This window comes from Musa acuminata, chromosome BXJ3-8 (assembly GCF_036884655.1).
Source record: "Musa acuminata AAA Group cultivar baxijiao chromosome BXJ3-8, Cavendish_Baxijiao_AAA, whole genome shotgun sequence".
In the NCBI taxonomy this organism is placed as follows: domain Eukaryota; kingdom Viridiplantae; phylum Streptophyta; class Magnoliopsida; order Zingiberales; family Musaceae; genus Musa; species Musa acuminata.
Genome location: NC_088356.1, coordinates 3,920,167 through 3,943,903, shown reverse-complemented (window position 1 = coordinate 3,943,903; position 23,737 = coordinate 3,920,167). Strand labels below are relative to the sequence as shown.

General features: G+C 38.0%; 5 protein-coding genes across 6 annotated transcripts; 3 read left to right on the top strand and 2 right to left on the bottom strand.

Annotated features, from left to right (window-relative positions):
• The first annotated feature begins 17 nt into the window (after positions 1-17).
• LOC135645072 (probable galacturonosyltransferase-like 4) lies at positions 18-1,681 on the top strand. The gene has a single exon (XM_065163134.1). The coding sequence runs from the start codon at positions 508-510 to the stop codon at positions 1,567-1,569; it is 1,062 nt and encodes a 353-aa protein (XP_065019206.1). The 5' UTR covers positions 18-507; the 3' UTR covers positions 1,570-1,681.
• A 268-nt stretch (positions 1,682-1,949) lies between these two features.
• On the top strand, positions 1,950-4,175 carry LOC135645583 (probable protein phosphatase 2C 35). Of its 2 annotated transcripts, XM_065164119.1 has the most exons (4): positions 1,950-2,301; positions 2,382-2,436; positions 2,559-3,670; positions 3,761-4,175. In XM_065164119.1, exons 3-4 carry the CDS (start codon positions 2,669-2,671, stop codon positions 3,908-3,910), a joined length of 1,152 nt encoding a protein of 383 aa, XP_065020191.1. In that variant the 5' UTR covers positions 1,950-2,301; positions 2,382-2,436; positions 2,559-2,668; the 3' UTR covers positions 3,911-4,175. The 2 variants fall into 2 exon arrangements, with proteins under 2 accessions (XP_065020191.1, XP_065020190.1); XM_065164118.1 differs by having other exon boundaries at positions 1,950-3,670.
• Positions 4,176-6,771: 2,596 nt separating this feature from the next.
• On the top strand, positions 6,772-9,815 carry LOC135645585 (peptide methionine sulfoxide reductase B5-like). Its single transcript, XM_065164120.1, has 3 exons — positions 6,772-7,117; positions 9,330-9,486; positions 9,584-9,815. Exons 1-3 carry the CDS (start codon positions 6,798-6,800, stop codon positions 9,740-9,742), a joined length of 636 nt encoding a protein of 211 aa, XP_065020192.1. The 5' UTR covers positions 6,772-6,797; the 3' UTR covers positions 9,743-9,815.
• Positions 9,816-10,620: 805 nt separating this feature from the next.
• LOC103993732 (protein RESISTANCE TO PHYTOPHTHORA 1, chloroplastic) lies at positions 10,621-13,232 on the bottom strand. The gene is made up of 4 exons (XM_009413903.3): positions 12,827-13,232; positions 12,314-12,524; positions 11,172-11,341; positions 10,621-11,100 (listed from the first exon to the last, which is right to left on the bottom strand). The coding sequence occupies exons 1-4, from the start codon at positions 13,100-13,102 to the stop codon at positions 11,074-11,076; spliced, it is 684 nt and encodes a 227-aa protein (XP_009412178.1). The 5' UTR covers positions 13,103-13,232; the 3' UTR covers positions 10,621-11,073.
• A 4,900-nt stretch (positions 13,233-18,132) lies between these two features.
• Positions 18,133-22,144, bottom strand: LOC135644583 (methyl-CpG-binding domain-containing protein 4-like). Its single transcript, XM_065162287.1, has 2 exons — positions 21,984-22,144; positions 18,133-18,960 (listed from the first exon to the last, which is right to left on the bottom strand). The coding sequence occupies exons 1-2, from the start codon at positions 21,987-21,989 to the stop codon at positions 18,469-18,471; spliced, it is 498 nt and encodes a 165-aa protein (XP_065018359.1). The 5' UTR covers positions 21,990-22,144; the 3' UTR covers positions 18,133-18,468.
• Positions 22,145-23,737: the final 1,593 nt, after the last annotated feature.

The window sequence follows — 23,737 nt, the reverse complement described above, 5'->3', positions numbered from 1 at the left end:
ATCGTGCCGTATCGTGTGACCTAATTGAACGGGTCCACAAAGTCGGGCCCACCGTGTGCATGACAGGAGAAGGAGACCGCATAAATTAGATGGTCGTGATGGTCGGATAAGTGGATCTTGATCAGATCCGACGGTGAGGACAACAAAAGTAGTAGACACGTTGTAGAGGAGATGCGGATGCGGATGCGGATCAACCCGTTCGTCGCTGCGTCTCCTTGGACTGCTTCCGTTGACCACCTTCCCATCCTCAGCGCGCCTTCCCCCGACAAGCAATAGCTATACATTAGGGACGAAACGGCTCGTCGATGGGTCTTTCCCTTCCGTGCTTCGCTCCCTTCCTCACATTCTCATTGACTGCTCTCCCAGCTCAGCGGCTCTTATCGCCCACCCGCCTCTCCTCCCTCCTTTAACCTCTTCCTCCTCCACCTCCTCCCATGGATTCCCCTCCTCTTATCCTCCGTCCCTGACGCCACCTTCCTGCCATCCCCCGCTCCTCGTTGCGGCAGGATGGCCTCCTCTCACCGGTACCGCCAAGGCCTCCTGTCCTTCGTCCTCCTCGTGGCCGTCGCGGACAATGCCACCTCCACTTCGAGCATCCGCGTCGACGTCATCCGCCGCCCGTCGAGCATGGTCTCCTCCGTCCCCGCGTTCCGCGAGGCGCCCGCCTTCCGGAACGGGAACGAGTGCCCCTCGCCGTCGGAGGCGGGTCGCGTCGACATCGCGATGACCCTCGATGCCAACTACCTACGCGGTACCATGGCCGCAGTCCTCTCCATCCTCCAGCACACCTCCTGCCCGGAGAGCGTCACTTTCCACTTCCTCGCCGCCCAGTTCGAGCCCGACGTCCTGGCTAGCATCCGCGCCGCTTTCCCCTACCTCGACTTCCGGGTGTACCGCTTCGACTCCGGCCGCGTGCGCGGCCGCATCTCCCGGTCCATCCGCCACGCCCTCGACCAGCCGCTCAACTACGCCCGCATCTACCTCGCGGAAATCCTCCCGCCCGAGGTCCGGCGCGTCATCTACCTCGACTCCGACATCGTCGTCGTCGACGACATCCGCCACCTCTGGGAGGTGGAGCTCGAGGGGCACGTGGTCGCCGCCCCGGAGTACTGCCACGCCAACTTCACCAAGTACTTCACCGACGCGTTCTGGTCGGACGCCACGCTCTCCAGCACGTTCGACGGCCGCCAGCCCTGCTACTTCAACACCGGAGTGATGGTGATGGACGTGGAGATGTGGAGGTCGGGAGGGTACACCAAGATGGTGGAGGACTGGATGGGAGTGCAGAAGCAGAAGAGGATCTACCACTTGGGCTCCCTGCCACCATTCCTGTTGGTCTTGGCCGGAAACATAAAGGCAGTCGATCACAGGTGGAACCAGCACGGCCTGGGCGGAGACAACATCGAAGGCAAGTGCAGAAGCCTTCATCCAGGGCCCATTAGCCTTCTCCACTGGAGCGGCAAAGGGAAGCCTTGGTTGAGGTTGGACTCCAGGAAGCCATGTGCCGTCGACTACCTCTGGGCACCTTACGATCTCTACAAGTCCTCGTCACCCTCCCTGGAAGAGTAAGGCGACTTGAAGAGGTCGAAGAATAGCCGGTGAAGGGCAAAGAGAGGTGGGAAGCAGAGAGATAGCATGGGGAGGGAAACGGGAACTGGTTTGTGTTAACGTACGTAGGAGAACTGAATGGCTGTCAAGACATTGATGCGCCCGTGACAAGGTCGGGAGCATCGTTTGGATGGGAGAAGACCTGCTGCAAATAGGATGAGGAGGAGGGGGAGTGAAATGAAGCCGGGGAATTGAGACAAAAGTGTCAATGGGGGGGAGGGGGGGAGAGGGGGGGAATTTAGATGCAAGGGTTGGCTATTCTTTTCTCCATTTAATCCTTTGTTTCAGATTTGGTTGTTGTTGCTTTGAACTATTTCTTGTGAGTTTTCAACCTCTCCTGACGAATGCATATCCAAAGTGCAAATATTAGATTCTACTTAGATTTACACAGTAGACAAATAATCTACAAGGAAATCTACTTGCCGATGTAGTTTTGTAGGTTCTTAGATTACATCCTTATCTTTAATTTAGTTCACATCTCGATCCCATCATGGAATCGTGACAACGTATGGCGAAGAGACAACAGAGTTACTTTCAGGTTGAAATCATTCCCTCGGGTTTCGGGAAGAACAGAGATCCCCACCCCATCTCTTTACTCCTCCTCTTCCGGTCCCCATCCCTTCTCTTTTTCTATTGCTTTTGATCGGGTGACGCCCAGCTGCGTTCGCAGAGGTTCTCGTTCTTAATCGATCGGTATGCCTCCGACATCTCATATCATTTTATGTTGTAGGGCATCGGGATCCTTAGCTTCCCCTCTGCTGTTGTGCTGCCAGCAAACGAGATGCTGTTGCTTCTCTTTCTTCCTCGATCTCCTTTTTCACTCAACCGGTAACGTGGTTCTCCCCCTTTGCCTAAACATCTTTATTCCTTGTTTCTGGTAACTGGTGATGCCTTCCTCCACCCATGGATGGGAAACCCCGCGTTTCTGATTCCATTTTCTTGTGCCGCAGCTGCTTCTTTAGCCAAAAGAAAGAGACCGTAAGGTCTTATGACTCCTCCGCCTCCTCTCTGTCTTCCTCCTATTTGATCCCGCAAGCCAATAGAAGCTTTAAGTTGTAGGATGGGTTGTGTGCATAGCAAGTGCTTTGACCATTCCAAGAAGGGCTGCTGCAGCTGCGGCTGCGGCTGCGGCTGCAACTGCAACCGCTGCCTCCACTGCTCCCACTGCCGTGCCTCCGCCGACGATAACGCCGAACCCTCCCGCGTCGACGAGGACGACCGCTTGCAGCAGCACAGCCACCTCATTCGCCACGTCCTCTCCGCCGCCTCCCTCGGCTCCGCCGATGTCCCCTCCGCCGGCCTCCGCCTGCATTACTCCTCCCTCACGCAGCGGGGCTACTTCCCCGGCTCGCCGGACCGCGCCAACCAGGACAGCTTCTGCGTGATGACGCAATTCCAGGGCAACCCCGACCTCCACTTCTTCGGCGTGTTCGACGGCCACGGGAAGTTCGGTGCCGAGTGCGCCGCGTTCGTCCGCGACAAGCTCACGGCCGTCCTGTCCGCCGACCCTCGCCTGTGGGAGAACCCCGCGGAAGCGTACGACTCGGCTTTCGCCGCCACGAACTTGGCGCTCCACGAAAGCGAGATCGACGACTCGATGAGCGGCACCACCGCGATCACGGTGCTCATCCGGGGCGACACGCTATTCGTCGCGAACGTAGGGGATTCGCGGGCGGTGGCAGGTGTTTGGGATTGGGACCGCGTGGTGGCGGAGGACTTGTCGAGCGACCACACGCCGTTGCGGAAGGACGAGTGCGAGAGGGTGAGCCTGTGCGGGGCGAGGGTGTTGACAGTGAAACAATTGGAGAACGAGGGCGACGAGGAGAGCGAGGGCGACGAGGAGAGCGACGACAGCGGCGACCCGCCAAGGCTGTGGGTGCAGAATGGGATGTATCCGGGGACGATGTTCACCAGGAGCGTCGGGGACTTGGTGGCGGAGAGCATCGGTGTTGTCGCCGTCCCGGAGATCAAGGTGGTGAAGATAACTGACAACCATTCGTTCTTCGTCATAGCAAGCGATGGGGTTTTCCAGTTCCTCTCCAGTCAAGCAGTAGTTGACATGGTGAGAGCCGCTCAAAGATCTCTTTGCTTCCTGCAGTTCTGAGCTCATCGTGTTCACTCTCTTAAAGACCTCGCCGCTCGATCACTGCAGGTTTCTAGCTTTGTGGATCCCCGCGACGCCTGCTCAAAGATCGTTGCTGAATCCTACAAGCTGTGGTTGGAACGCGAAGGCCGGACTGATGATACGACGATCATCATCGTCCGCATCAAAGATTTGTCTGAGATGCATCCAATTGTTTGAGATTCTTCTCATCAGCTAATAACCATCAGCGAAGCTGTTGTTTCATAGACAAGAACAGAGAAGGCGATTCCTTTCCATCATTCTTAGTGGATCTATAGATCAATAGTGAAGCTAAACTGTTTGTAAGCTTGTTCCAATTGACAAGATCATGTATCAACCCATGATCTGGGGATGGACTCACAAGTTTTTAGTTCAGTAAGAGTCTTCATTTCATGTTCAAACTGTTTAAAGCCGTCTTCATGTGAGTAGATTGGACTCATCTCCACCGGTCTCTCCATTTACATTTCAACTCTGTCTAAGCTATTGAAGTCTAAATGTAGTGGTTTTGTCTAGTACTATATGCTAACTAATTATTCTCTCATTTTTAATACGAAAGTAACTTTGACTTAGTTTTAAAGCAAAGCATAAAAATATAAATTTCTTTCTCATTTATTATAATAAAAAAGATAATCATAATTTTTTTTATTTATGATAAAAAAGACAATCTTAAACTATCTTCTATGACAATCATAAACTTCGTTCTCTTTCTTTACAACAGGGAAGGAGAAGAACTCTCATTTTAAACTATTTAAACTCATATTTTGAGATATTAGATTACTAACTTAGTGTCCGAAGAGTCGAGATGAGAAACCTCTCGTTGTTGACCACTTGTGCAGGTCTCTAACATATCTAAAAGGTATCTCAGGATGAGGCTGAATACTCCCATGCATGGACAAGCCACACTTTGGGATGACCCCAAGCTCTCTTACAAGTTGTACCTTAGGACCATGGTAGGACGATCATTGTGAGCCAACAATATATTGGGAATCTACCTGCCATCTCAACCCCCCCATTCGGATCGCACCCTTGCCCTCAAATGGATCCCTCGGACAGATCTTTGCTTTTGAGATCAAACCAGTTGGCTCTCTAGTCAACGACACCAAAACAATAACATTTTGACTCAAGACAAAATGTAACTTATCATGTAAGTTATTATGAAATTTATCGAAGTTTGTGGCTCTATGACATGATATATATATATATATATAGTTTTATTATAATTTATTTAGTTTTAATAATAGAAATATTAACCAAAACTAGTTGGGACATGTGATTACTAGATGGATAATACAAAGCACACTATAGTGAATCTATTTTATCAGTCAAAATCAAAATAAAAATGATAGGAAAAGTAATGACGTAAGCATCACATTGCTGACTCATTTAGCTATAGATTATCACTTGAGCGATGACGTACGCAGAAGAACTTATGCCCCTCCCTTGCAATTGTCGGCAGGAGCACGATGCTACGGCTCCTACCTACCTCGATCTCCAAAAAGGTTGTACAAGCTAGCTGTAGGGAGCATTAGTCCTCGATAGTGAGGCCCATCCCTCCCTCCTTTCGAATAGGTTACCTGTCATAAGCAACCCGTCTCCCACCGTCAACCATGATTTTGGGAAAGCATGCATGTCAAACCGCAGAGAGCATTATTCCTGGCCGGCATAGCCCAATTCCCCTTTTCCCTCTATATGGACAGTTGGCACAAGGGACCATCCCCTACTTACTCTAGATAGGCTCCAACCCTAATAAACGATGCTATCTCAATCGTCCTTCCCTGACACTATCCTTAGAGAGGTGTGCTCTCTAGTTATCGATATAAATGAGTCTTTACACAACATGGAGGGCCTCGTGACCAACCGTCGACCACACTCCATTAGTCGTAAGTATAAAAGCCAACCCCAAAGCCTAAATGGGTAAACATCTCGATTATTTTCACTCTCCAACTGATTTTACCATCGAAGTGGTTGGGTCAGGAACATCCCCCAACATTGATCTCTTATGCAGAGACCTCGACAAGGCTAAGACGCACCTTAGACAACATCGAGTCTACCTTTGGCACACAGACAACGCCTTAGGATCATGTCAACCTGATCCGCTCTCTACTCCAATACCCTCTTATGACTCCCCGGATGAATTTGTATTTTTCGGGATCGAACCAAGCCACGATAACTCTACGGTCAACGACAACAATGCAAAAAAAAAAAAAAGGAAATAAAATCAATACACTAAAATGTATCTATTGTACCGATCAAAATCAAAATAGAGAATAGTCAACACACGAAAACGAATCTATCACATTGGCCAGAATCAAAGTACAGAATATTCAACACACAAAAGCGAATCGATCACAGTATAAAATATTCAATATTTATTTTCTCGATTCAATGAATATTTTCCTCACCACTAACGACGACTAGGTGCTATCAGCCTTTTCATCAATCTACAGCACTGATATGGTCAATGTTTTTTTAAATTTTTTTTAAAGGATCATACATAAATTCATATTAAGATTTTCTAACTTGAACGTTAAAGAAATCGGACGTACTCGATATATATCTTATGGTAGAAAATAAAGATAAAAGAGATCAGACGTACTCGATAAAACATATTAAAATTTTTATCAGCAATTCCAGAAACACCAAACTCCGAAATAAGTTAAGATTGATCTTTCATCCAGACACAAGTTTATTGGCATAATACAATGAACTAACAATCTCTTAATGTTATGATATATTTTAATAATATAACTAACTGATTTTATTAATTTAATAAATTACTAACTTTCAATATAAAATACTAAATTTAAAAAAAGAATAATTAAAAATATTTTATAAGAATACATTTTGGTTTATATATTTGAACAAATAATTAAGATGAAATCAATAATTCCATAAGTGCAAATGCAATGAGGAAGCGAAGGAAACCACAAATAACCTTTTTGAGTTATTTGTAATATCTGAATATTTTTTATCCTACATAAAAAAACAAAAAAGAAGAGTACAAAAGTGGGGAAAGGCTATAAACGCGTCATCAACAAATAGGATAAAGAAAGAGGAAGGAGAAGAGATGGGAGTCGCTCCCCAGTCTGTAAGGAATGCGATCCACCGCCGCCCTCCTTCCATTTCCCTAAGCGCCGCTGTCCGTACATTAACCCCCCCTGCCCGGGTTCCCGTCCACGTTCGTTCCTTCAAGACCCCGCTGTCCCACTCCTCCCCGCGAACCCCTTATAAAACCCCCTCGAAGGTTCCTCCTTTTCCCCTCGTTCCACCGAGTCGGCTGATCGGCGTGGTGATGGCATCGTCGGGTCCCGTGCAGAAGTCCGAGGAGGAGTGGCAGGCCATCCTGTCGCCGGAGCAGTTCCGGATCCTTCGGTCGAAGGGGACTGAGTAAGCCTCGCGTGGCTTTTTTTGGGCCTTGCTTGTGATTGTTGTTTTGCCTGCATGATTTTAGTGGGTTCTCATGCGCCTCCTTCCAAAAGCTGCTTTTTTAAAGGGATCTTTCCATCGAGATCTAAGTTGCTCCACTCGGATTAAATCCTTTAGTGGTTCTGTTTGATTTCTGAGGGATCTATTCGACTATTTCGGGCCTATTTGGATTTAAAGATGCTTCTGGGCTTGTTTCGTTTTAAATTCCACTCGCCTTCTTTTACTTTTCGTTGTGTGGCTTTCCAGAGTATCGTTCTTTTTTCTTTAAAGTAATCCTATATGCCTAATTTCAAGAAACCATGTTACTCTTTCACTGTATGATTCAAAGTGACATTTGTCTTGTTCGGGGTTTATTTTATTTCATTAAGATTGTTTATAATTTGGTAAATATCTGTGGAGTTGTCTCGATTTTTGTTCAGTGATACTGAAGAATAGTGACATTCTTATAAAAAAAAGTCACTTAGAACTGATCGGAAGATGAAAGTATGCTATTGTTCATGATATCATTGGTTGAGTTAATTCCAACTTATTCATCTATTGATTGGATTGTCATGACCTAGCATGATGGATTGGATTAGTTGACTCGTTGACATCATTGAGATTGAACCACTAACAAAAAAAATGATCAAAATGCTTAGTTTCAAGTAAATAACATCAAGCCCTTATTAGTGATCCAAATTTTTGCTCACTTCCGAAGTGAGACTAAATTGGGCTATTACAAGAACTATCCTAAGTTGAAAGTTTGACCAGAATCTTTGCTTATTCTGCCTTGGTTGTTGTTACTTTGATTCACTTTGACTGACTTTTAGAATAGAGAGTTGCATTAGGATTTATGTGCAAGATACATTTACCCTTTCACAAACATGATGGAGATAACAATTTGCAACTTGAAGTTTAAAGGAAATCATGAGACTGGAAGAAAAACTGAATGTTTCTTTAGTTGATTTGGCAATCATGATCTTTATATTCCATTAGATTTCTATTGCAAATCTGCAGAAATATGTATAGCCTGTCTACTAGTTATGCTTTGGGTCTTCGCTTGATTTAGGTGCTATTCATAGTATGTTATATGAACTTTGATACATTGCGGTTAACGAAACATCAAACAGGTGTATATCAAGTGCCTTTTTCATGAAGACAGCTGCTCACATAGTCACATGCATGGGCAAATGAACAGTTTCAGGCACTAAACTTATCTGAAAACTGCACAATGAATATGTTGTCTTAGCTCAGCCAACATCATGTCATGTAAAATCCTGCTTTCGGTTATTGACCTAGATGCATGGCCCAGCAACTACCTACCTTATGACTTAATCCTTGCAAGTTTGCTGTCAGACCATATTTTGTATTCTCATCTTATAGTAGCAGAAAACATCCACTGGAAATTAAATTGAGATATTTGTGAAAGGTTCCCATCCTATGTTGATCTTCTAGAATAATCATATGCCAGATGATTGAAGGTGGTTTGATTTTGTTATTGGTTGGACATTGATTTATAGGTCAAACAAATAATTTCCTGAGTTTAAATTCGAAAGTCAATTTGATTTATCTTTGGCCATATTGATTCTTGCGCTATGGATACTGGTTCATGATCATTTAAAGGATTAAAAAAAAAGAAAGAAAAGGAACAGTATGTCAGATTTGTATGCTATGGCTGTTATAGGCAATCTGTGTTTTGTTATCGTGTGCATATGAATTATAAGAAAATCATAGTTGCTCAACAACACATAAAAAAGCTTTTATTTTTATTTGCATAAACAATTTATCTTGTGGCTTGATTAGAGAAAGAAATGGAACTATCAATTGTTTATGGACCTTTGATATTATATAAAGCTTCCATTAGATGATTCATGTATTCCAATTATTTATGCCATTTACAATATGTTGATTTCCTGTCACATTCCAGGTAATCACTATAGTAACAACCATTATATCTAATATTTGCCCATGAATGTTAAATCACATAGTAACCGTTGTAAGGGAATTGGGCACATGCACACCAAGGTTTAGAGCCAAAATTCTTTTTCCAGGTTTGTCTATAGCATGATTAAGCGAATGAGCTTAGAAATACATCTAGCAAAAAAATAAATGACAAAACTTGTTCTTATTTTGGTTTGTGTATAAATCAAGTAGTATAAATCAGGGTTATGCTATAAATTCTGATGCTTTTCAGGTATCCTGGCACTGGTCAATATGACAAGTTTTTTGCTGATGGTATATACGAGTGTGCTGGTTGTGGAACACCACTGTACAAATCCACTACTAAGTTTAACTCTGGGTGTGGCTGGCCAGCCTTCTTTGAGGGTCTTCCTGGAGCCATAAATCGAACGGTGGTGGCCTTCTCTTTCGATGATTTAGTGTTGCCTTGGTGCCCTTCTTTTGCGTCCATGTAGTGATTGACTAATAAGTTTGGGTTTGAAATTGCAGCCGGACCCTGATGGAAGGAGAATAGAAATAACCTGTGCTGCTTGTGGCGGTCACTTAGGTCATGTGTTCAAGGGAGAGGGGTTTAACACCCCCACAGATGAGCGCCACTGTGTCAATAGCATATCACTTAAGTTTGTTCCTGCCTCCCAAAGCAACTAGCTTCCTCTTTGGTATGTATGGCACTCTTATTTTACCAGTACAATGATCAAGAAATAAGAATTGGTTTGTTGTCTGTTTCTTGTTGTCAATGGAACTTATTCCCTTTGCCTTATGGATGTATGGAATTCTTTATTCAAGCATCACCAAAAAATTCACCTGTATGAACACAAGCTTTGAGGTGTGGTTTGCCATTATCATGACTCAACTAGTCTTTTTAGTTAGTCAAGCTTGATTTGATTCTAAGCTAATTGGTAAGGTAGAGATACAATTATGTTTTGTTTTAATATAGTTTATAAACTGTTGGATCTCATTCAATAGCTGCAAGGTTGAATCTCAACCTTAATGCACATTTTGTTTGTGTACCTCCTGTTTCATAACCTTTCTATTTCTTTCTTCTCCAACTTGTAGAGCAGTAGTTGTGAGTTATAGGAGTTGGCGTTTGCCCTCATTTTGGTATACACCATTGATTGGACTTCTATTAGCTTAGAACATACAGAGGGGTATGAGTATCAGGACTGCAGTTGAATGCCTCCAATGGAGGATAAATAGGCAGTCTGTAACAGTGATTAAATGATACAAATTGAAATGCTCTTCTATCCAATAGTCATACCCAGATTTGTGTCAATATCCAATTAGAATCTTTACCAAAATATCATAACCAATTAATATATGATAGGTTAATATCAGAAGGTAATCTATTTCCAAGCTCAGTTAAAGCACAATAGACATTCCATCCACTGGAGATGGAATCAACATGATCCTTTGCTGCAAGCTTTGTGAAATGTTTTTCCTATCTCACATTATGGTTGTCATGGAGCAAAACTTTGGCTTCATCATCATTGCTATAATTCAAATCATATAAAAGTACCTGCTCAAGATAATGCAAATTATGAGTTTATAACACTACTAATACAGCTTTTACAAAACCTATTTAGAGTCACTTTAAATAGATTGAGATTATTTAAACAGGGAGGGCATCCTCTTTCATCAGTTTTTGGGGTTCCTTCCCTTCCTTTTAAGCAAAAGGGTATGCAATTAATATGCTTAGCCAATATACAACTTTAGGAATCCAACAAGCAACCTTTTTCTGCCTTCAATCATTCTCCACAAGCTTGTTTAGCTACTGATCCCCCAATCCCTACCAAGCCAAGTTCTCTGGTAGTCCCTCATGTCTGCAACTACCGAAAACTGTGCAGTTCGACTTTACATGAAATCAGGCTCAACCGTGTTCATATCTCTGAGCTGAAGCTGACTCTTGGAAAGACATCATGTTATAGTCCTACGAAATCTTAAGACCACCATATGCTCGAAACATTCTACCTGGTGCGCCGTCACTCTGATCTTTGAAGCCAACCAAGCTGTAGATTAATGGACAGAATTAGTGCAGAATGGAAACGCAAATGGAGCTGAAAAGAAATCAAGAGATTACCTTCCATGCATACATCAAAAAGAAGGCAATGGTATCTGCAGACCACACAACTGCAAAGGACTTCCAAAAAAATGGAATCAATATATTCAGGAGTGGGATGAGAAGAAAAAGATAGTTGAGAGCTTCTTTCTCGTTCTTCAAGCAATCACGCGCTCTGAGGGAAGGTATGGCTGCAGAATCGGATGACTTTGGAGTCATTATATTAGGACATAGAGAATCAAAACATAAGTACCACAGATTGACATAATCTAATTTACTCTTCTTAAATGTCTACATTATTATTCAAGACAGTAAATAAAATGCTCAATTGGCAAACCATAAGTAATTGTTCAAACCATGGATTGCCCAATGTATGTTTCCTAGTAGATCAAAATATGGACCTTAAGTTTTCACAATTCTAGTAATTTTACTTTTTACCCTAATAAAAATCCTAAATATAACTTCTTAACGTCCCTCTCTCTTTCACTCTCTCTTGGATCTCCCATGTTCATTAGTACTCTTACTCCTACTCCACTATTGCCGTCTCTCATCTTCTTCTCCATTATGGTTGCATATTCCTTTTTTTGATCGCACCTCCCCTCCTCTCCAAAACCTCTTTCATTTTTTAAATACAATAAGTTCCGACACACATGTTGATATATCGGAACATCGTAAAAACAAGGACAACTAGTTAGAAGTTATGAGTTCAATTGTCTGGAAATCCAGAGTATAAGTCAAGTACGAAGTTCTCAACAAATGGATATCCCATAAATCAACACATAACTGATAAAATTTAAGAATTTCATATGTCAAATGCTAGAATCTGCTAGATTAATTAGAAATAAATAGATCGTAGAACATAAGTGCTGAGAATATATTCTTGAAACATACGAATAACCAAACTTGGCAATCTACCTGGTGAGTATTTTCGCAAGCTAAGTTTCATGAAGTCAATGTTAAGCGAAATAGAATGGGCAAAAAAATAAGAAAAGCAAAACAGAGCATCTGATGTTTGTAACAAGACAATTAGTACTAGTATTTTTTTAGGCACTAATCCACTATAAAAACAGACGAGGAAGAAGAAGAGGTAATAATGCCAACATTGTTGATTGTAACTAAACCTGATCTAAACATATTCTAAGAGCTGAATGAAAGAAACTTACTGAACATCCAAATGGACCACATCCCCATTAATCTCCATATGTCGGGTTGATTTGAGGGAAATATAAGATTAAAGGAGAGAGCTCCACCAAGCAACATTGATGCGTATCCTTGGACCTCAAACACAGAGTAGAGTGCAGTGCCAGGCACAGCAGGGTTCTTGGTTGCAGTGGAAGCCCTCGGCGCAAAGGTTGCAGCAGTCTTTTGAACAACCTACCAACACAAATTGAAGTCAGGAAACATGGGCATAATATGCTAAGAACTTGCTGTCATTTCAAACAATTCAAGAACCTCAAGATTGACTTGTATTCTAAGAACTTAGTGTCACCTAATTGTTTGAAATAATAGGGTTATCAAAGCATCTCATGACACCATAAGAAAAAAAAGGCTTTGTTTGGAAATAATTTCGGTTTTAATGCGTATTAGGTTGCGTCAGCTAAGATACTCTCAGCGCATGTTGGATAAAGAAAGAACCTAATACATGTGATTGGAACAGTTATGACAATACAGCCTACCTTTTTAATCTCCTTATCGCTGATGGGAGTAACCAAGGTAGGCTTGCTGTTGCCGCTGCCGCTGCTACTCTCCGGCGCTTCTTGATTGCCTTCTTCCTCGGCTGTGGCGGCGGTGGCGGTGGTGGAATCTACGCCGTCAGGTCGCGCCTCTGCTCGAACTCGTTTGCTGCAGATGAGGGCCAAGGAGCGGGAAGTGGGTTTGGGAGCGGAGAAGATGGCATGAAGCTTTGGAATCCTGAAGCCGGAAGGAGCAGCTGCCGCGTATAACGGGTACATCTCGATAAGCCAAGCGGAGAGGAGAGGCAGCGCGAAGGAGAGAGAGCGATCGAGAGAGATTGGAAGGCCTGCGTGCGCCCACTGCCCTATCCTCGTATCGCCGCACAAATGAAAGGGGGGAAAAGATTACCCTTTTCTTGTTTTGACTTCCATCATATTAATATGATGAATACTTTGCATCAATCGTATCATGACACGTGGAACCCGAGTCAATCATCAGACCAAACTACTGCAGAAATATACTCACCTTCCTGAATTATATACCGTTAATAATAACCATCTCTTCCTCGAGTACCAGACAACTACTATCTTTAATAAATTATTTATCTTATATTTTTTATTTAAATTAGATGTCTATGATGTAATATTTTTTTATTTTTAAAATAAAAATATTTTAACTTAAACACTCTCTAGCATTAATCCTACAAAAAAATTTACTTTTGATTATAGTTATGAGCATAAAAATTATTTTTTTTATTTTTTGTTATGCGAAAAATTTTAATACGAAGATATGAAATCAAATAACAAGATATCAAATTTATGATATGTATTTTAAAAAACTTTTATCTAATCTAGGGTGTATTGTTATTGGATTTGAAAGCTATAATAATATCGATGGAAAACTAAACTTGTTTTCTCCTCTATTCTCATGATCATTATGAACGATGTATTAAGGACAAAGGAGAGATGAGAAGATTTATAATATCTCATTAACTAATTCACATGATTAAAAAGTCATGTTATCAAAGAAAATTCATGATTAAAAATATCTTATTTTTCTTTGAATTTTCTTTGATAACCAACAAAATACCCAGAATAATCCTTTGAAGCAAATTTATTTTTATATGATTTGAAGATTAAGACAATCACAAATATAAAAATGTCTCAAGTTAGGATTCTTGCCAATATATAACTCAAAAGAGTTAATATAATTGATTTAATAGGAATCTTATTCCAGATATACATAACCGTCATTAGAACTTCTTCTTGTATTGATTTAGATATAAAAAAATAACTTATCAAGCTCTTATAATAGGACGAGTTCATTTTTTAACAAACTTATTGGTGGAACATTTAGTAAAACATATTGAACATAAATATCTTATTTTTCTAAGAATCTAATAAAAGAATCAAAATTATGATAAGGTTTATCATAACTACCATAAAATTTACCACCTCTATCAAATATGATAATTTTGATTTTTTCGACTTTATTTATGCATACCACTAAAATATGGAACATTAAATGACCTACGGATATAAGCATATATAACCTAAAAGCGTTTATAAAACTATATTTTATTTTAATATTTTATTACAGGATCATTGTAAACTCAATATTCATATTAATTTTGTATGGATTATTATATATAATTCAAAAGTTAACTTTTATTGAATTATAAATACATTAAGTTTACAATAAGAAAATAATATCCTAACAATTTTAGATAATGAACCCAAATTTCAAGAACTATGGGAATATAATATACATCCTTCATATCCATCAAATGAATTATTTCTAGGCATAGACGATAAGCACAAGCTATTATCGCTTTCGTTTTAAGATGATTCATTATAACGATGAATATTTCATTCTTTTTCGATTTCTATGATAAATTGAATCTTTATTATTGGTAATATATATTGAAGTGTCAGAATCAATCTACCAAGTATCAGAATAGGATTTCTGTAATGTTTGATTTAAAACATACAAATATCATACTTATATATTCCTTTCAAACCAAACTCTATAGTCATTCACAAGATCTTTATAGAAGTAGCATTTTACTGTGAAGATTTTTTTTATAAATTTATATAGAATTTATAAACTAATGTGATTTATACTTTAATTTTTTATTATTATTCAATATTATTCATAATATTATGAGTCTTTCTTATTTTAATCTTAATTCTTTCCAAACACATATACTAATTGGTTTAATTAAGTTTCACTTATCCATAATATTATTATAGTAAATTTTAAATGAGCCAAACTAAGAAAAAATAGAATTAAGAATAAATTATACGATAAATGACTTAACTATATTCATGCTCAATATTCTCGAGCTTACATATCGATATAATTTTGAATTCCTCAAATATTATAATATTAAATTTTAGTCGGTTCTTACATTAATATGTTAGTCAATGATTTATCAGAAAATTTAAATTGATCTTTAAATATTCCAATACATTAGTTGTATACTCTAATGAAGTCTAAGTATTATTAATAATTATCAAAAAATAAAATATTTTAAACATTTTATAATCATTTGTCTTAATTATTTGTTTCATAAAACTTTCGATAGTTAAGTTTGTGATCTTTTTAACTAATCTAATCTAAATCTAAATTACATACACTCAAGCTATTTATAATAATTTAATCTAAAAAATATAAAGACAAGTATCACTATAATACAATAATATAATATTAATTATTTGAGTTTTTCAATAAATGAACTATTGATATCATCTCTATTTCACCTTTAGGTGAAAAAATTGATATATATATTTAATATTCATACAAAAATATTCATGGAGGATTGTAAGGATATTCAAAACATCTTCATACCTAATCATATTATTATTCAAAGTAGATTCTTTTTAGGATTATCTAAATCTCTTGATAATATGTGTCATTATGAATATTATTTTTTTAATATTATTTATGATTAATTTTTTAATATAATTTTATAACTTATTAGTCTAAACCACTTTGACGATAATATAATAATTTAAAATATAATTTAAAATATCATATAAATAATAAAAATATTTATTATAATTTACATCCCATAAATCTATCATTTTAGGCCACTTTAATAGTTACTGGTGAAAACATAAATATATGAGTTATAAATAATATTCAATAATTTTTTAATCTAATTTATGTTTAAATAATTTAATAATAATAGTAATCATAATAATTATTATATATTAATCAGTATAAAGAAAAACTCATATGATAACTATAAATATGATGAAACATAAATCATACGTTTATGTAAAAAATAAATATTATTTTATAATTTTAAATATATACATGTGAATAATTAAATAAATATCTAAGAATAATAATTAAATTTTTATTTATCATGTACAAAATTTTATCAATATACCATATGAGAAAACTATTAAAGACCATCATAATATATATATATATATATATATATATATATATATATATATATATATATATATATATATATATATATATATATATATATATATATATATATATATATATATATATATATATATATATATATATATATATATATATCCGTATGAAATCCTTATATTAATCAATCCTATTTAATTGGATAAACCCAAAATTAGACTATCCAAATTGGGCTCATAGATTTGAGTCGATTATTTACCCAATTAGACTTATCAAAATTAAAATTAATCAAAATTTAATTTTCTCCAAATTCGATATCTAAATCTAGTAAGCAATCAAAATATCGATGTGATCAAGTCCGATCAAAATATTCAATTAAATTAAATAATCTTATAATTGAGGACATAATTTAAAAATAAATAAATATTAAAGTGTAAAACTATAATTTTGACTTAGGATATATAATTAAAATTTTGGTTTCTAAAGGATATATAATGTAACCATCGTTTCACACATGCATGTGGGTCGACGATGCAGCGGTCATCTATCGTCTATCGTCTATCGTCTATCGTCGCTTGTGGGGCAACTATCCTCACACGATTGATCGTTGACTTCATTGGTGGGTGGAACGCCCCTATCGCTAACTAACGACCTCCACGGGTTAGCGGTGGAACGCCCTACCACCGCATTCATCGTGGGTGGAACGCCCCTATCGCTAACTAACGACCTCCACGGTCGTTGCGGTGCACGATTGTGCCCTTACATCTTGCTGTGCAATCGCTGGGAACCACGACCTTCAATGTCTAGTTGACATCGATTATGGGCAGCAAGTGTTACTATTGTTGTCGCTAACAGTAATACTATTGTAGCTACCACATATAGTGGTGTTATCGTAGGGCTACCACACCCTACAGTACTTGCATTAGGTATTTCTTACGACTAGACTAACAACCATCGAAGGTTGTTGCCCTTAACAATAATGTTGTCAATAGCAAGCTATCGATAAAGCACGAGGAACCTCACATCGCTCATAAGTAAGCAACAAAACGGACCAAAGAGAAAAAACAGATCAATAATACAAACAAATCGATCATACATCGTAAAGAAAAATTGAATAACACTTTTTTATAAGCAAAGGGTGCTAATGAATAGCTCTAAAAGTATTTAGATTTCACAAATATAACTCTGATTTCAATTATAAGAACAAAAACTATTAATACCAAAATCCTGAACCAAATAACAATATATCAAATTTACAATGAGTACTTTTCAATGTCATTCAAAAGGTTATAATCGATAGGCATATGTTGTCAAATCCAAAAGTTATAGCGATATTGATATGCAACGAGAACTAGACTCACTTTTTCCTCTCTTTCTATTTTCACAAGACAACTATAAACGATGAATTAAAGACAATAAGAAAATAAAAAAAAACTCTATAATCTCTCGTTGATCGATTCACATGACTAAAAATAAATAAAAAAAATCTATAATCTCTCAATAATATCACATATCCTCATTCTCCATTTTCACTTACATACGTATCCACATATATATACACATTATGTATATAATCTTTAAGAAATTCTATCTATTTATAAACGAGAGAAAAGATCATCGCCCCAAACATCATATCATAATTATTTTTTAACATCATATCATAATTATTTTTTAATTAATTAAAAATCATACTCAGAATCCAATCATAACTATAATATATCCTACTTAATTAAATAAAACAACATAATCTATTAATAGTCTCCTATGCTAACCTTATAAAAGTCTCCTCTGCAACAACATCAGATGCGATCCCACCCTAATGCGACATGCAACTCTAACACATGACAACGATTATCAAGAGACTTATATCACAACCACGTTTTCTACCTACAACACAGTTCAGAAAGCATAGCAAAGCACAGCGTTTGGTTGGTGCAGCAGCATCATTAACATATTAGTACAATGATTTAGCTAGCAGTACGTAGCTTGACAAAGTTGAAAATTTTCTAGGATAGGCTGACAAGATACAAATAGTGAGGGTACTAGGCAACAAAGAACTTGATTTCAACCAACTCACCGGGAAACAGTCACTGAAATGCTGTCTGGATGATCAACATATTTCATTACGGTTCACAGGGAATGTTCCCTGCTAGCTGGGAACAAACACGAACAACATCCACAAGCATTACTCAGTCTGTTGCTCGGTTGCTTACAGGCAAGACAAAATCCACATTTGTGCATGGCATCAATTTTGTGTCTTCAACCGCTTGCTTCTGGCTGATGAAGATTTGCCCTCCATATCCTTGGGAACCATCTCTTCAGGAATCTTTGGAGATGTAAAACTAAAATCTGCCACAGACATTTTACCCTTGTATTCTGGATATGCTTCTAGAAACTTGTCAACCTCCACTGAGCTCCTTACTTTCTTTCCGTTAGGCATAATATAGCTCACATCCATTTTAGAGTAATCTGATCTCATAACTAGCCGCCTTTCAGTGTCAGGTGGAGTCTTGGGCAAGTTTGGTTTATCAAGAACCCAAACTCGACTATTGTCATACTCTATATCACCAGGATCATCACAGGAAAGATTTGGAATTTTGTGGCAGAACCATGGATCCTCAATGAAGTTTTGCCTGATAGTCTCATATTCTTCTTTTGTTGGAATTAGCCTCCATTTAAAACATTCACCACACTGCACTGCATATGAACCAACACTGTTGGTGGACTTCCGTGATTTCTGTCACAAAAAAAAAAAGAGAAGTCAAGATTAACTAAATCACAAGGTTTTTGTCATATAATAAACCCTTCCAGCGATGACATAGGACAAGTTGGAATTTGAGTTGAAAAAATAATATCTGGAGAGAGAGAGAGAGAGAGAGAGAGAGAGAGAGAGAGAGAGAGAGAGAGAGAGAGAGAGAGAGGGAAAGGGAAGAAAACTATGATTGAGGGAAAGCCTTGTATTCTCTCCAATGTGCGGCTTGGACAGAATCAAATGTAAGCAGCCTTACATCTTCAAGTAGAGAAGCTGAGCATACTAAAAGAAAAAGAGAAAAAACATGCTTGTAAGGTTATCAGAAAAAAAAAAGCAAAGGGTAAAATAAAGGGAGACAAAACTGGTCGTCCAAACATCAAGGGAACCAGTTGGCATGCCAGACTAGACAAAGCCACCAGAAATAAAAGGGAGATGATTATTAAATCAAAGAAATTTAGACATACTTAATTTCATCCAGTTGGGAGATGAGCATCATCCTTAACCATACAACAATTTTGTATTTCAATAGGCCCATCTGATTGTGACAACAACCAATTTAGCAGAGAAATAAGTAGTTTTGTTACTTTTGTACAGAAGATAGAAAGAAATAGTGCTTATGACATTTGACACAGTTCAAGATATATAAAAGAAAATAATGCTCATGAGAACTTGCCTCATGCAAGACATTAAGGAAAGATAAGTGCTTATGACATTTGATCTCATGCAAGACACAGAAAATGAGGGATGGTAAGAGTCCTTACAGAGATCTTAGAATGAAATGGTTCCATACAATGTAGACTGGAAAAGTGATATTTTCTTAAGTCCAAATAGTCCATAAATGTGTTATCAAATTTCTCTTGCTTCTTATAACAAGAACAGCAATACTGGTGTTGAGAAAAGCAATACTTATGACATTTGATCTAATGCAAGACACAAAAAATGAGGGATGGCAAGAATCCTTACAGAGATCTTATGATGAAATCATTCCACACAATGTAGACCGGAAAAGTGAGAGCTTTTCTCAGGTCCAAATAGTCCATAAATATGTGTTATCTAAGTTCTCTTGCTTCTAATAACAAGAACAGCAATACTGGTGTTTGGCAAGTTTGATTCTAACTTTGCAAACCTGCTTTTTTAACAGGAGGAGGACACACTCAAGACTTTGCAGTTTGCTAACTGATCCCTTCCATCCTCATAATGGAATCACTATACCATCTTGTTTTTTTTATATATATAAATGCATGTTTTATGCTGACTCTCCTCTTAACAGAAAATGTTCCTGATGCCGTATTAGAAATCTTTCATCCATATATGCTAGCTAAGGCATTGAGAACACCCCACTCACAAGGCACAAATGCAATTGGATTAGAATTAAGCATATTTGATCACAAGGCACAAATGCCAAACCTAAAGTCAAGTACTTTATGCACAATCCATTAAATATTGATAAAGCAGGTTTCTTGGATGCAGTTGAAGTAGGATAGAGTGGGGGATAGGTTCTAAGAATTAAAGATTACGAAATGGGTTATAGTTCGTGTGGGAACCACCAGAGGTGGTGGAGTTTGTCGTCATCACCGCTTGTCCTTCTTTTCTCAACTGATTCTTCCTCTTGTTTTACTTATCCATCTTTTTATTTGTCACCAGATGAAGACCAAAAAGAAACAAGAGAAGGAACCAAATTTGCTCCAGATCAATCATTTGATCAATTATGGTGAACAGCCGAGAGATAAAATAAAAGCCGGTTGACCTTAGTCAACCCCAGCAGCACAGCTAAGCTGTCAAAACTTGAACCATCATTTTCAAGCATAACATGTCCAAAACGCCTGATTGTAACTGACTTTGGCTAATACCCAAAATTCAGCTAGTTATCTTGTGATTAAGGCAATTCTGGCAGATATGCCTCATTCGCACATGAATGCTCAAAATCTATAATTTGTTCCATATTCTTTTCATGTTCCATTTCACCCCATTGTGTTTTGGAAAAATATTACTTAATGCAAAAGCCTAAATAACTAAAATGCAAGCTATGCTCTAAGGGGTTAGCTAGTATAAAACCAATGGGGTTAGCCCTCTTCTGCCATTTAAGTTGTCAGCAACACATGGGAATCGATAGTTGTTGCATTCAATCTCTCATGATAAATTGACAAGGAAGGACGCAATGTAGTGTTGTTATATGACGATTTTTGTCAATTCCAGCTGGCCAAGTCAAGATTGTTACATTAGAAAGCAAGTTAAGCACTTGGGTGAAAGATGAGATAGATGTTAGCTTCAGAAGCACTTATATATAATTAAAAGGATGAACGGGACCAAAAGGGAAGAGTTCGTTAACAGTAGAGGATGCAGTGAAGGCAAAAGCTTTCAAGAATGTGAGACATAGAACATTTAAAATAATATTGTGCTGTAAAATAACGGATTTATGACATAAATTGCGAAAAAAATTAAAGAAATTGAATAGAAAAATCTCTATAAATGCCAACATGAAAGTGAAGTGTACGATTTAGGCTTTACCAAGTTTATATCTTTGTTAGAAGAAATCAAGAACCACAAACATATTCGTAATAACGGGAAACGAACAAAATACATTTGTCAAGCGAAATAAGGGTGGGAGATCAAGAAAGAACCAAAAATCCAAGACAAAACAGCAGCGCGGCACTCGATTGACCCATGGAACCAGGTAAAAGGGAAAAAGGATTTTGATGTACGACCTTAGCAAACCACAGTCGTTTTCATATCTTCACGCCCATATGATGCTAGGGTTACAGATTAACGAGTCCAACGCAGATTTAACTCCGAAACAAGAACTATGTTCGTCAAAATCAAATCTTCAGACAAATCACGAACCCTAGAAAACGGATCCAAAAGCTAGCACAAAACCCCCGAGAAGAATCGAACGACAGTGACGGCAAAAATGTCTCAAAACTTGTTTGCACCACACACCGCCTTCCTTCCTGATCAACATGAGAATTCAACGAAGAAGAAGAAGACTCAGAGGAAGAGAGGTTGCGTACCTCCATGTGAAGTTCTTACAACCCGCCGAACGGACACCTCTCTCTGTTTCGTTCGTCTTTGGTGGAAACCGAGCCGGGCGACGTTTGGTATTTGGGTTGCGGGCAAATTAGGGCTTCTAATTTCCAAGTCATCGGATGCGGGTGGCGTCCAACACACGTGCCCTCCCCGTGCCTGTTACAAAATTTAATATAGATTTAATTTAATTTTAATTCGATTTAAAATTTCACAGAACACAATTACTATTAAATTGAATCTATATGTACAATTATTATTTTATCAAGCTTTCAATAAGGAACAAATAAATGAGCATTTACAATTCACAAACTATTTAAAACCTATATAAATTTATTAGTCACACCATAATATAACCCACCATCTAATTATTATTAGTCCTTATTGTGCTTCTGTCAATTATTACATATCAAGTGTAATCATAAAATATACATACAATCATAAATGAAATTATATTTAATGAAATGACTATTTGGTTATCATCATTATATATTATTAGTGTGAAACATATACAATCATAAAGAAAAGGAGGAGGTTCTACAAAGTGATCCAGTGGACTATGTTTGGGTTACTATCTCCACCTAAATTAGAGGACAACAACATGGGTAATCTTTAGGAAAGTAAAGTAGCATTAAAAGATCATGACACTGTAATGTGTTAATAATGTGATATAGGCTGTTTGTGAGTTGTCTTTGACATTTAATTTAAGATCACTGATTGGAGAATATAAAAGTATGGAGATTAATGTCTGAAATGAAAGCACAAGTACTTTGCCCATTCTCTAGAACTACTTATTCAAGCTAATGATTAAATTCAGAAAAAAGATAATGTTTTTTATTTTTATTTTCCAGAGTGAATATATCCAAAATTCAGCTCTCTGGATTAAAAATTTAATAAAAAAAATATTATAGTCGATGAGGATCATTCTAGTTAAACGTAAATATCTTAATCCATTCGTATTATTATTATTATTATACTTAGATTTTAAGAAGTATTAGAGTATCTTATCCAATTTGGATGAGTGTTCTATTATCAACTAGACTAATTTATATTTTTAGAATATATCAAATGATATTTTGAATCCTTAATTATAATAATTAAAAACCAAACTTCGTTTATAAAACCCATATTCATCAAAGACCCAAACCACACACTGATGTAACTTTTGCATTAGCTTCTTACTAATAGAAAAGCTCATTTGAAAGACTTGAAATGGGAAAACAGAAGGCATATCAACTAGAAACAAAAGACCTTAGAATATAAACACACAAAAGGAGGGTAAACAGCACCAGCCATACTTGTTTGCATGGTCAACCCAATGTCTAATAGAGAAGGAGCCTTTTGCTCCAGAGCTTAACAACATCCATCTTAGTACTGATCTTTGAGTTAACACTTGGCATGACCCAAATTCTACTGTTTGACAAGCTAAGATAGATTTGTTTCACTCAATGGGTCATTTGGTGTAGACTTAACAACAGTTTGACCTTTTTGCTGCCACAGCCTTTATGTTCGATCCCAGAGAAAAGTTGATTCCAGGGCTTTGAGATGTGCAAGAACAGATACTGGGATGGCCTTGTCGACTAGTGCTTTCTATATCACAAAGTGAAACAAAAGGTCCACTAAGCTATCCTCAAAGCCAGCAGCAAATTGAAGCCAAGCAGCTTGAGCAAGATTTGGGCCACCCTTCCACCATCAAGCATGAATTTTATGAGATGAGAGCATGTCTTGTCCTTGCTGATGT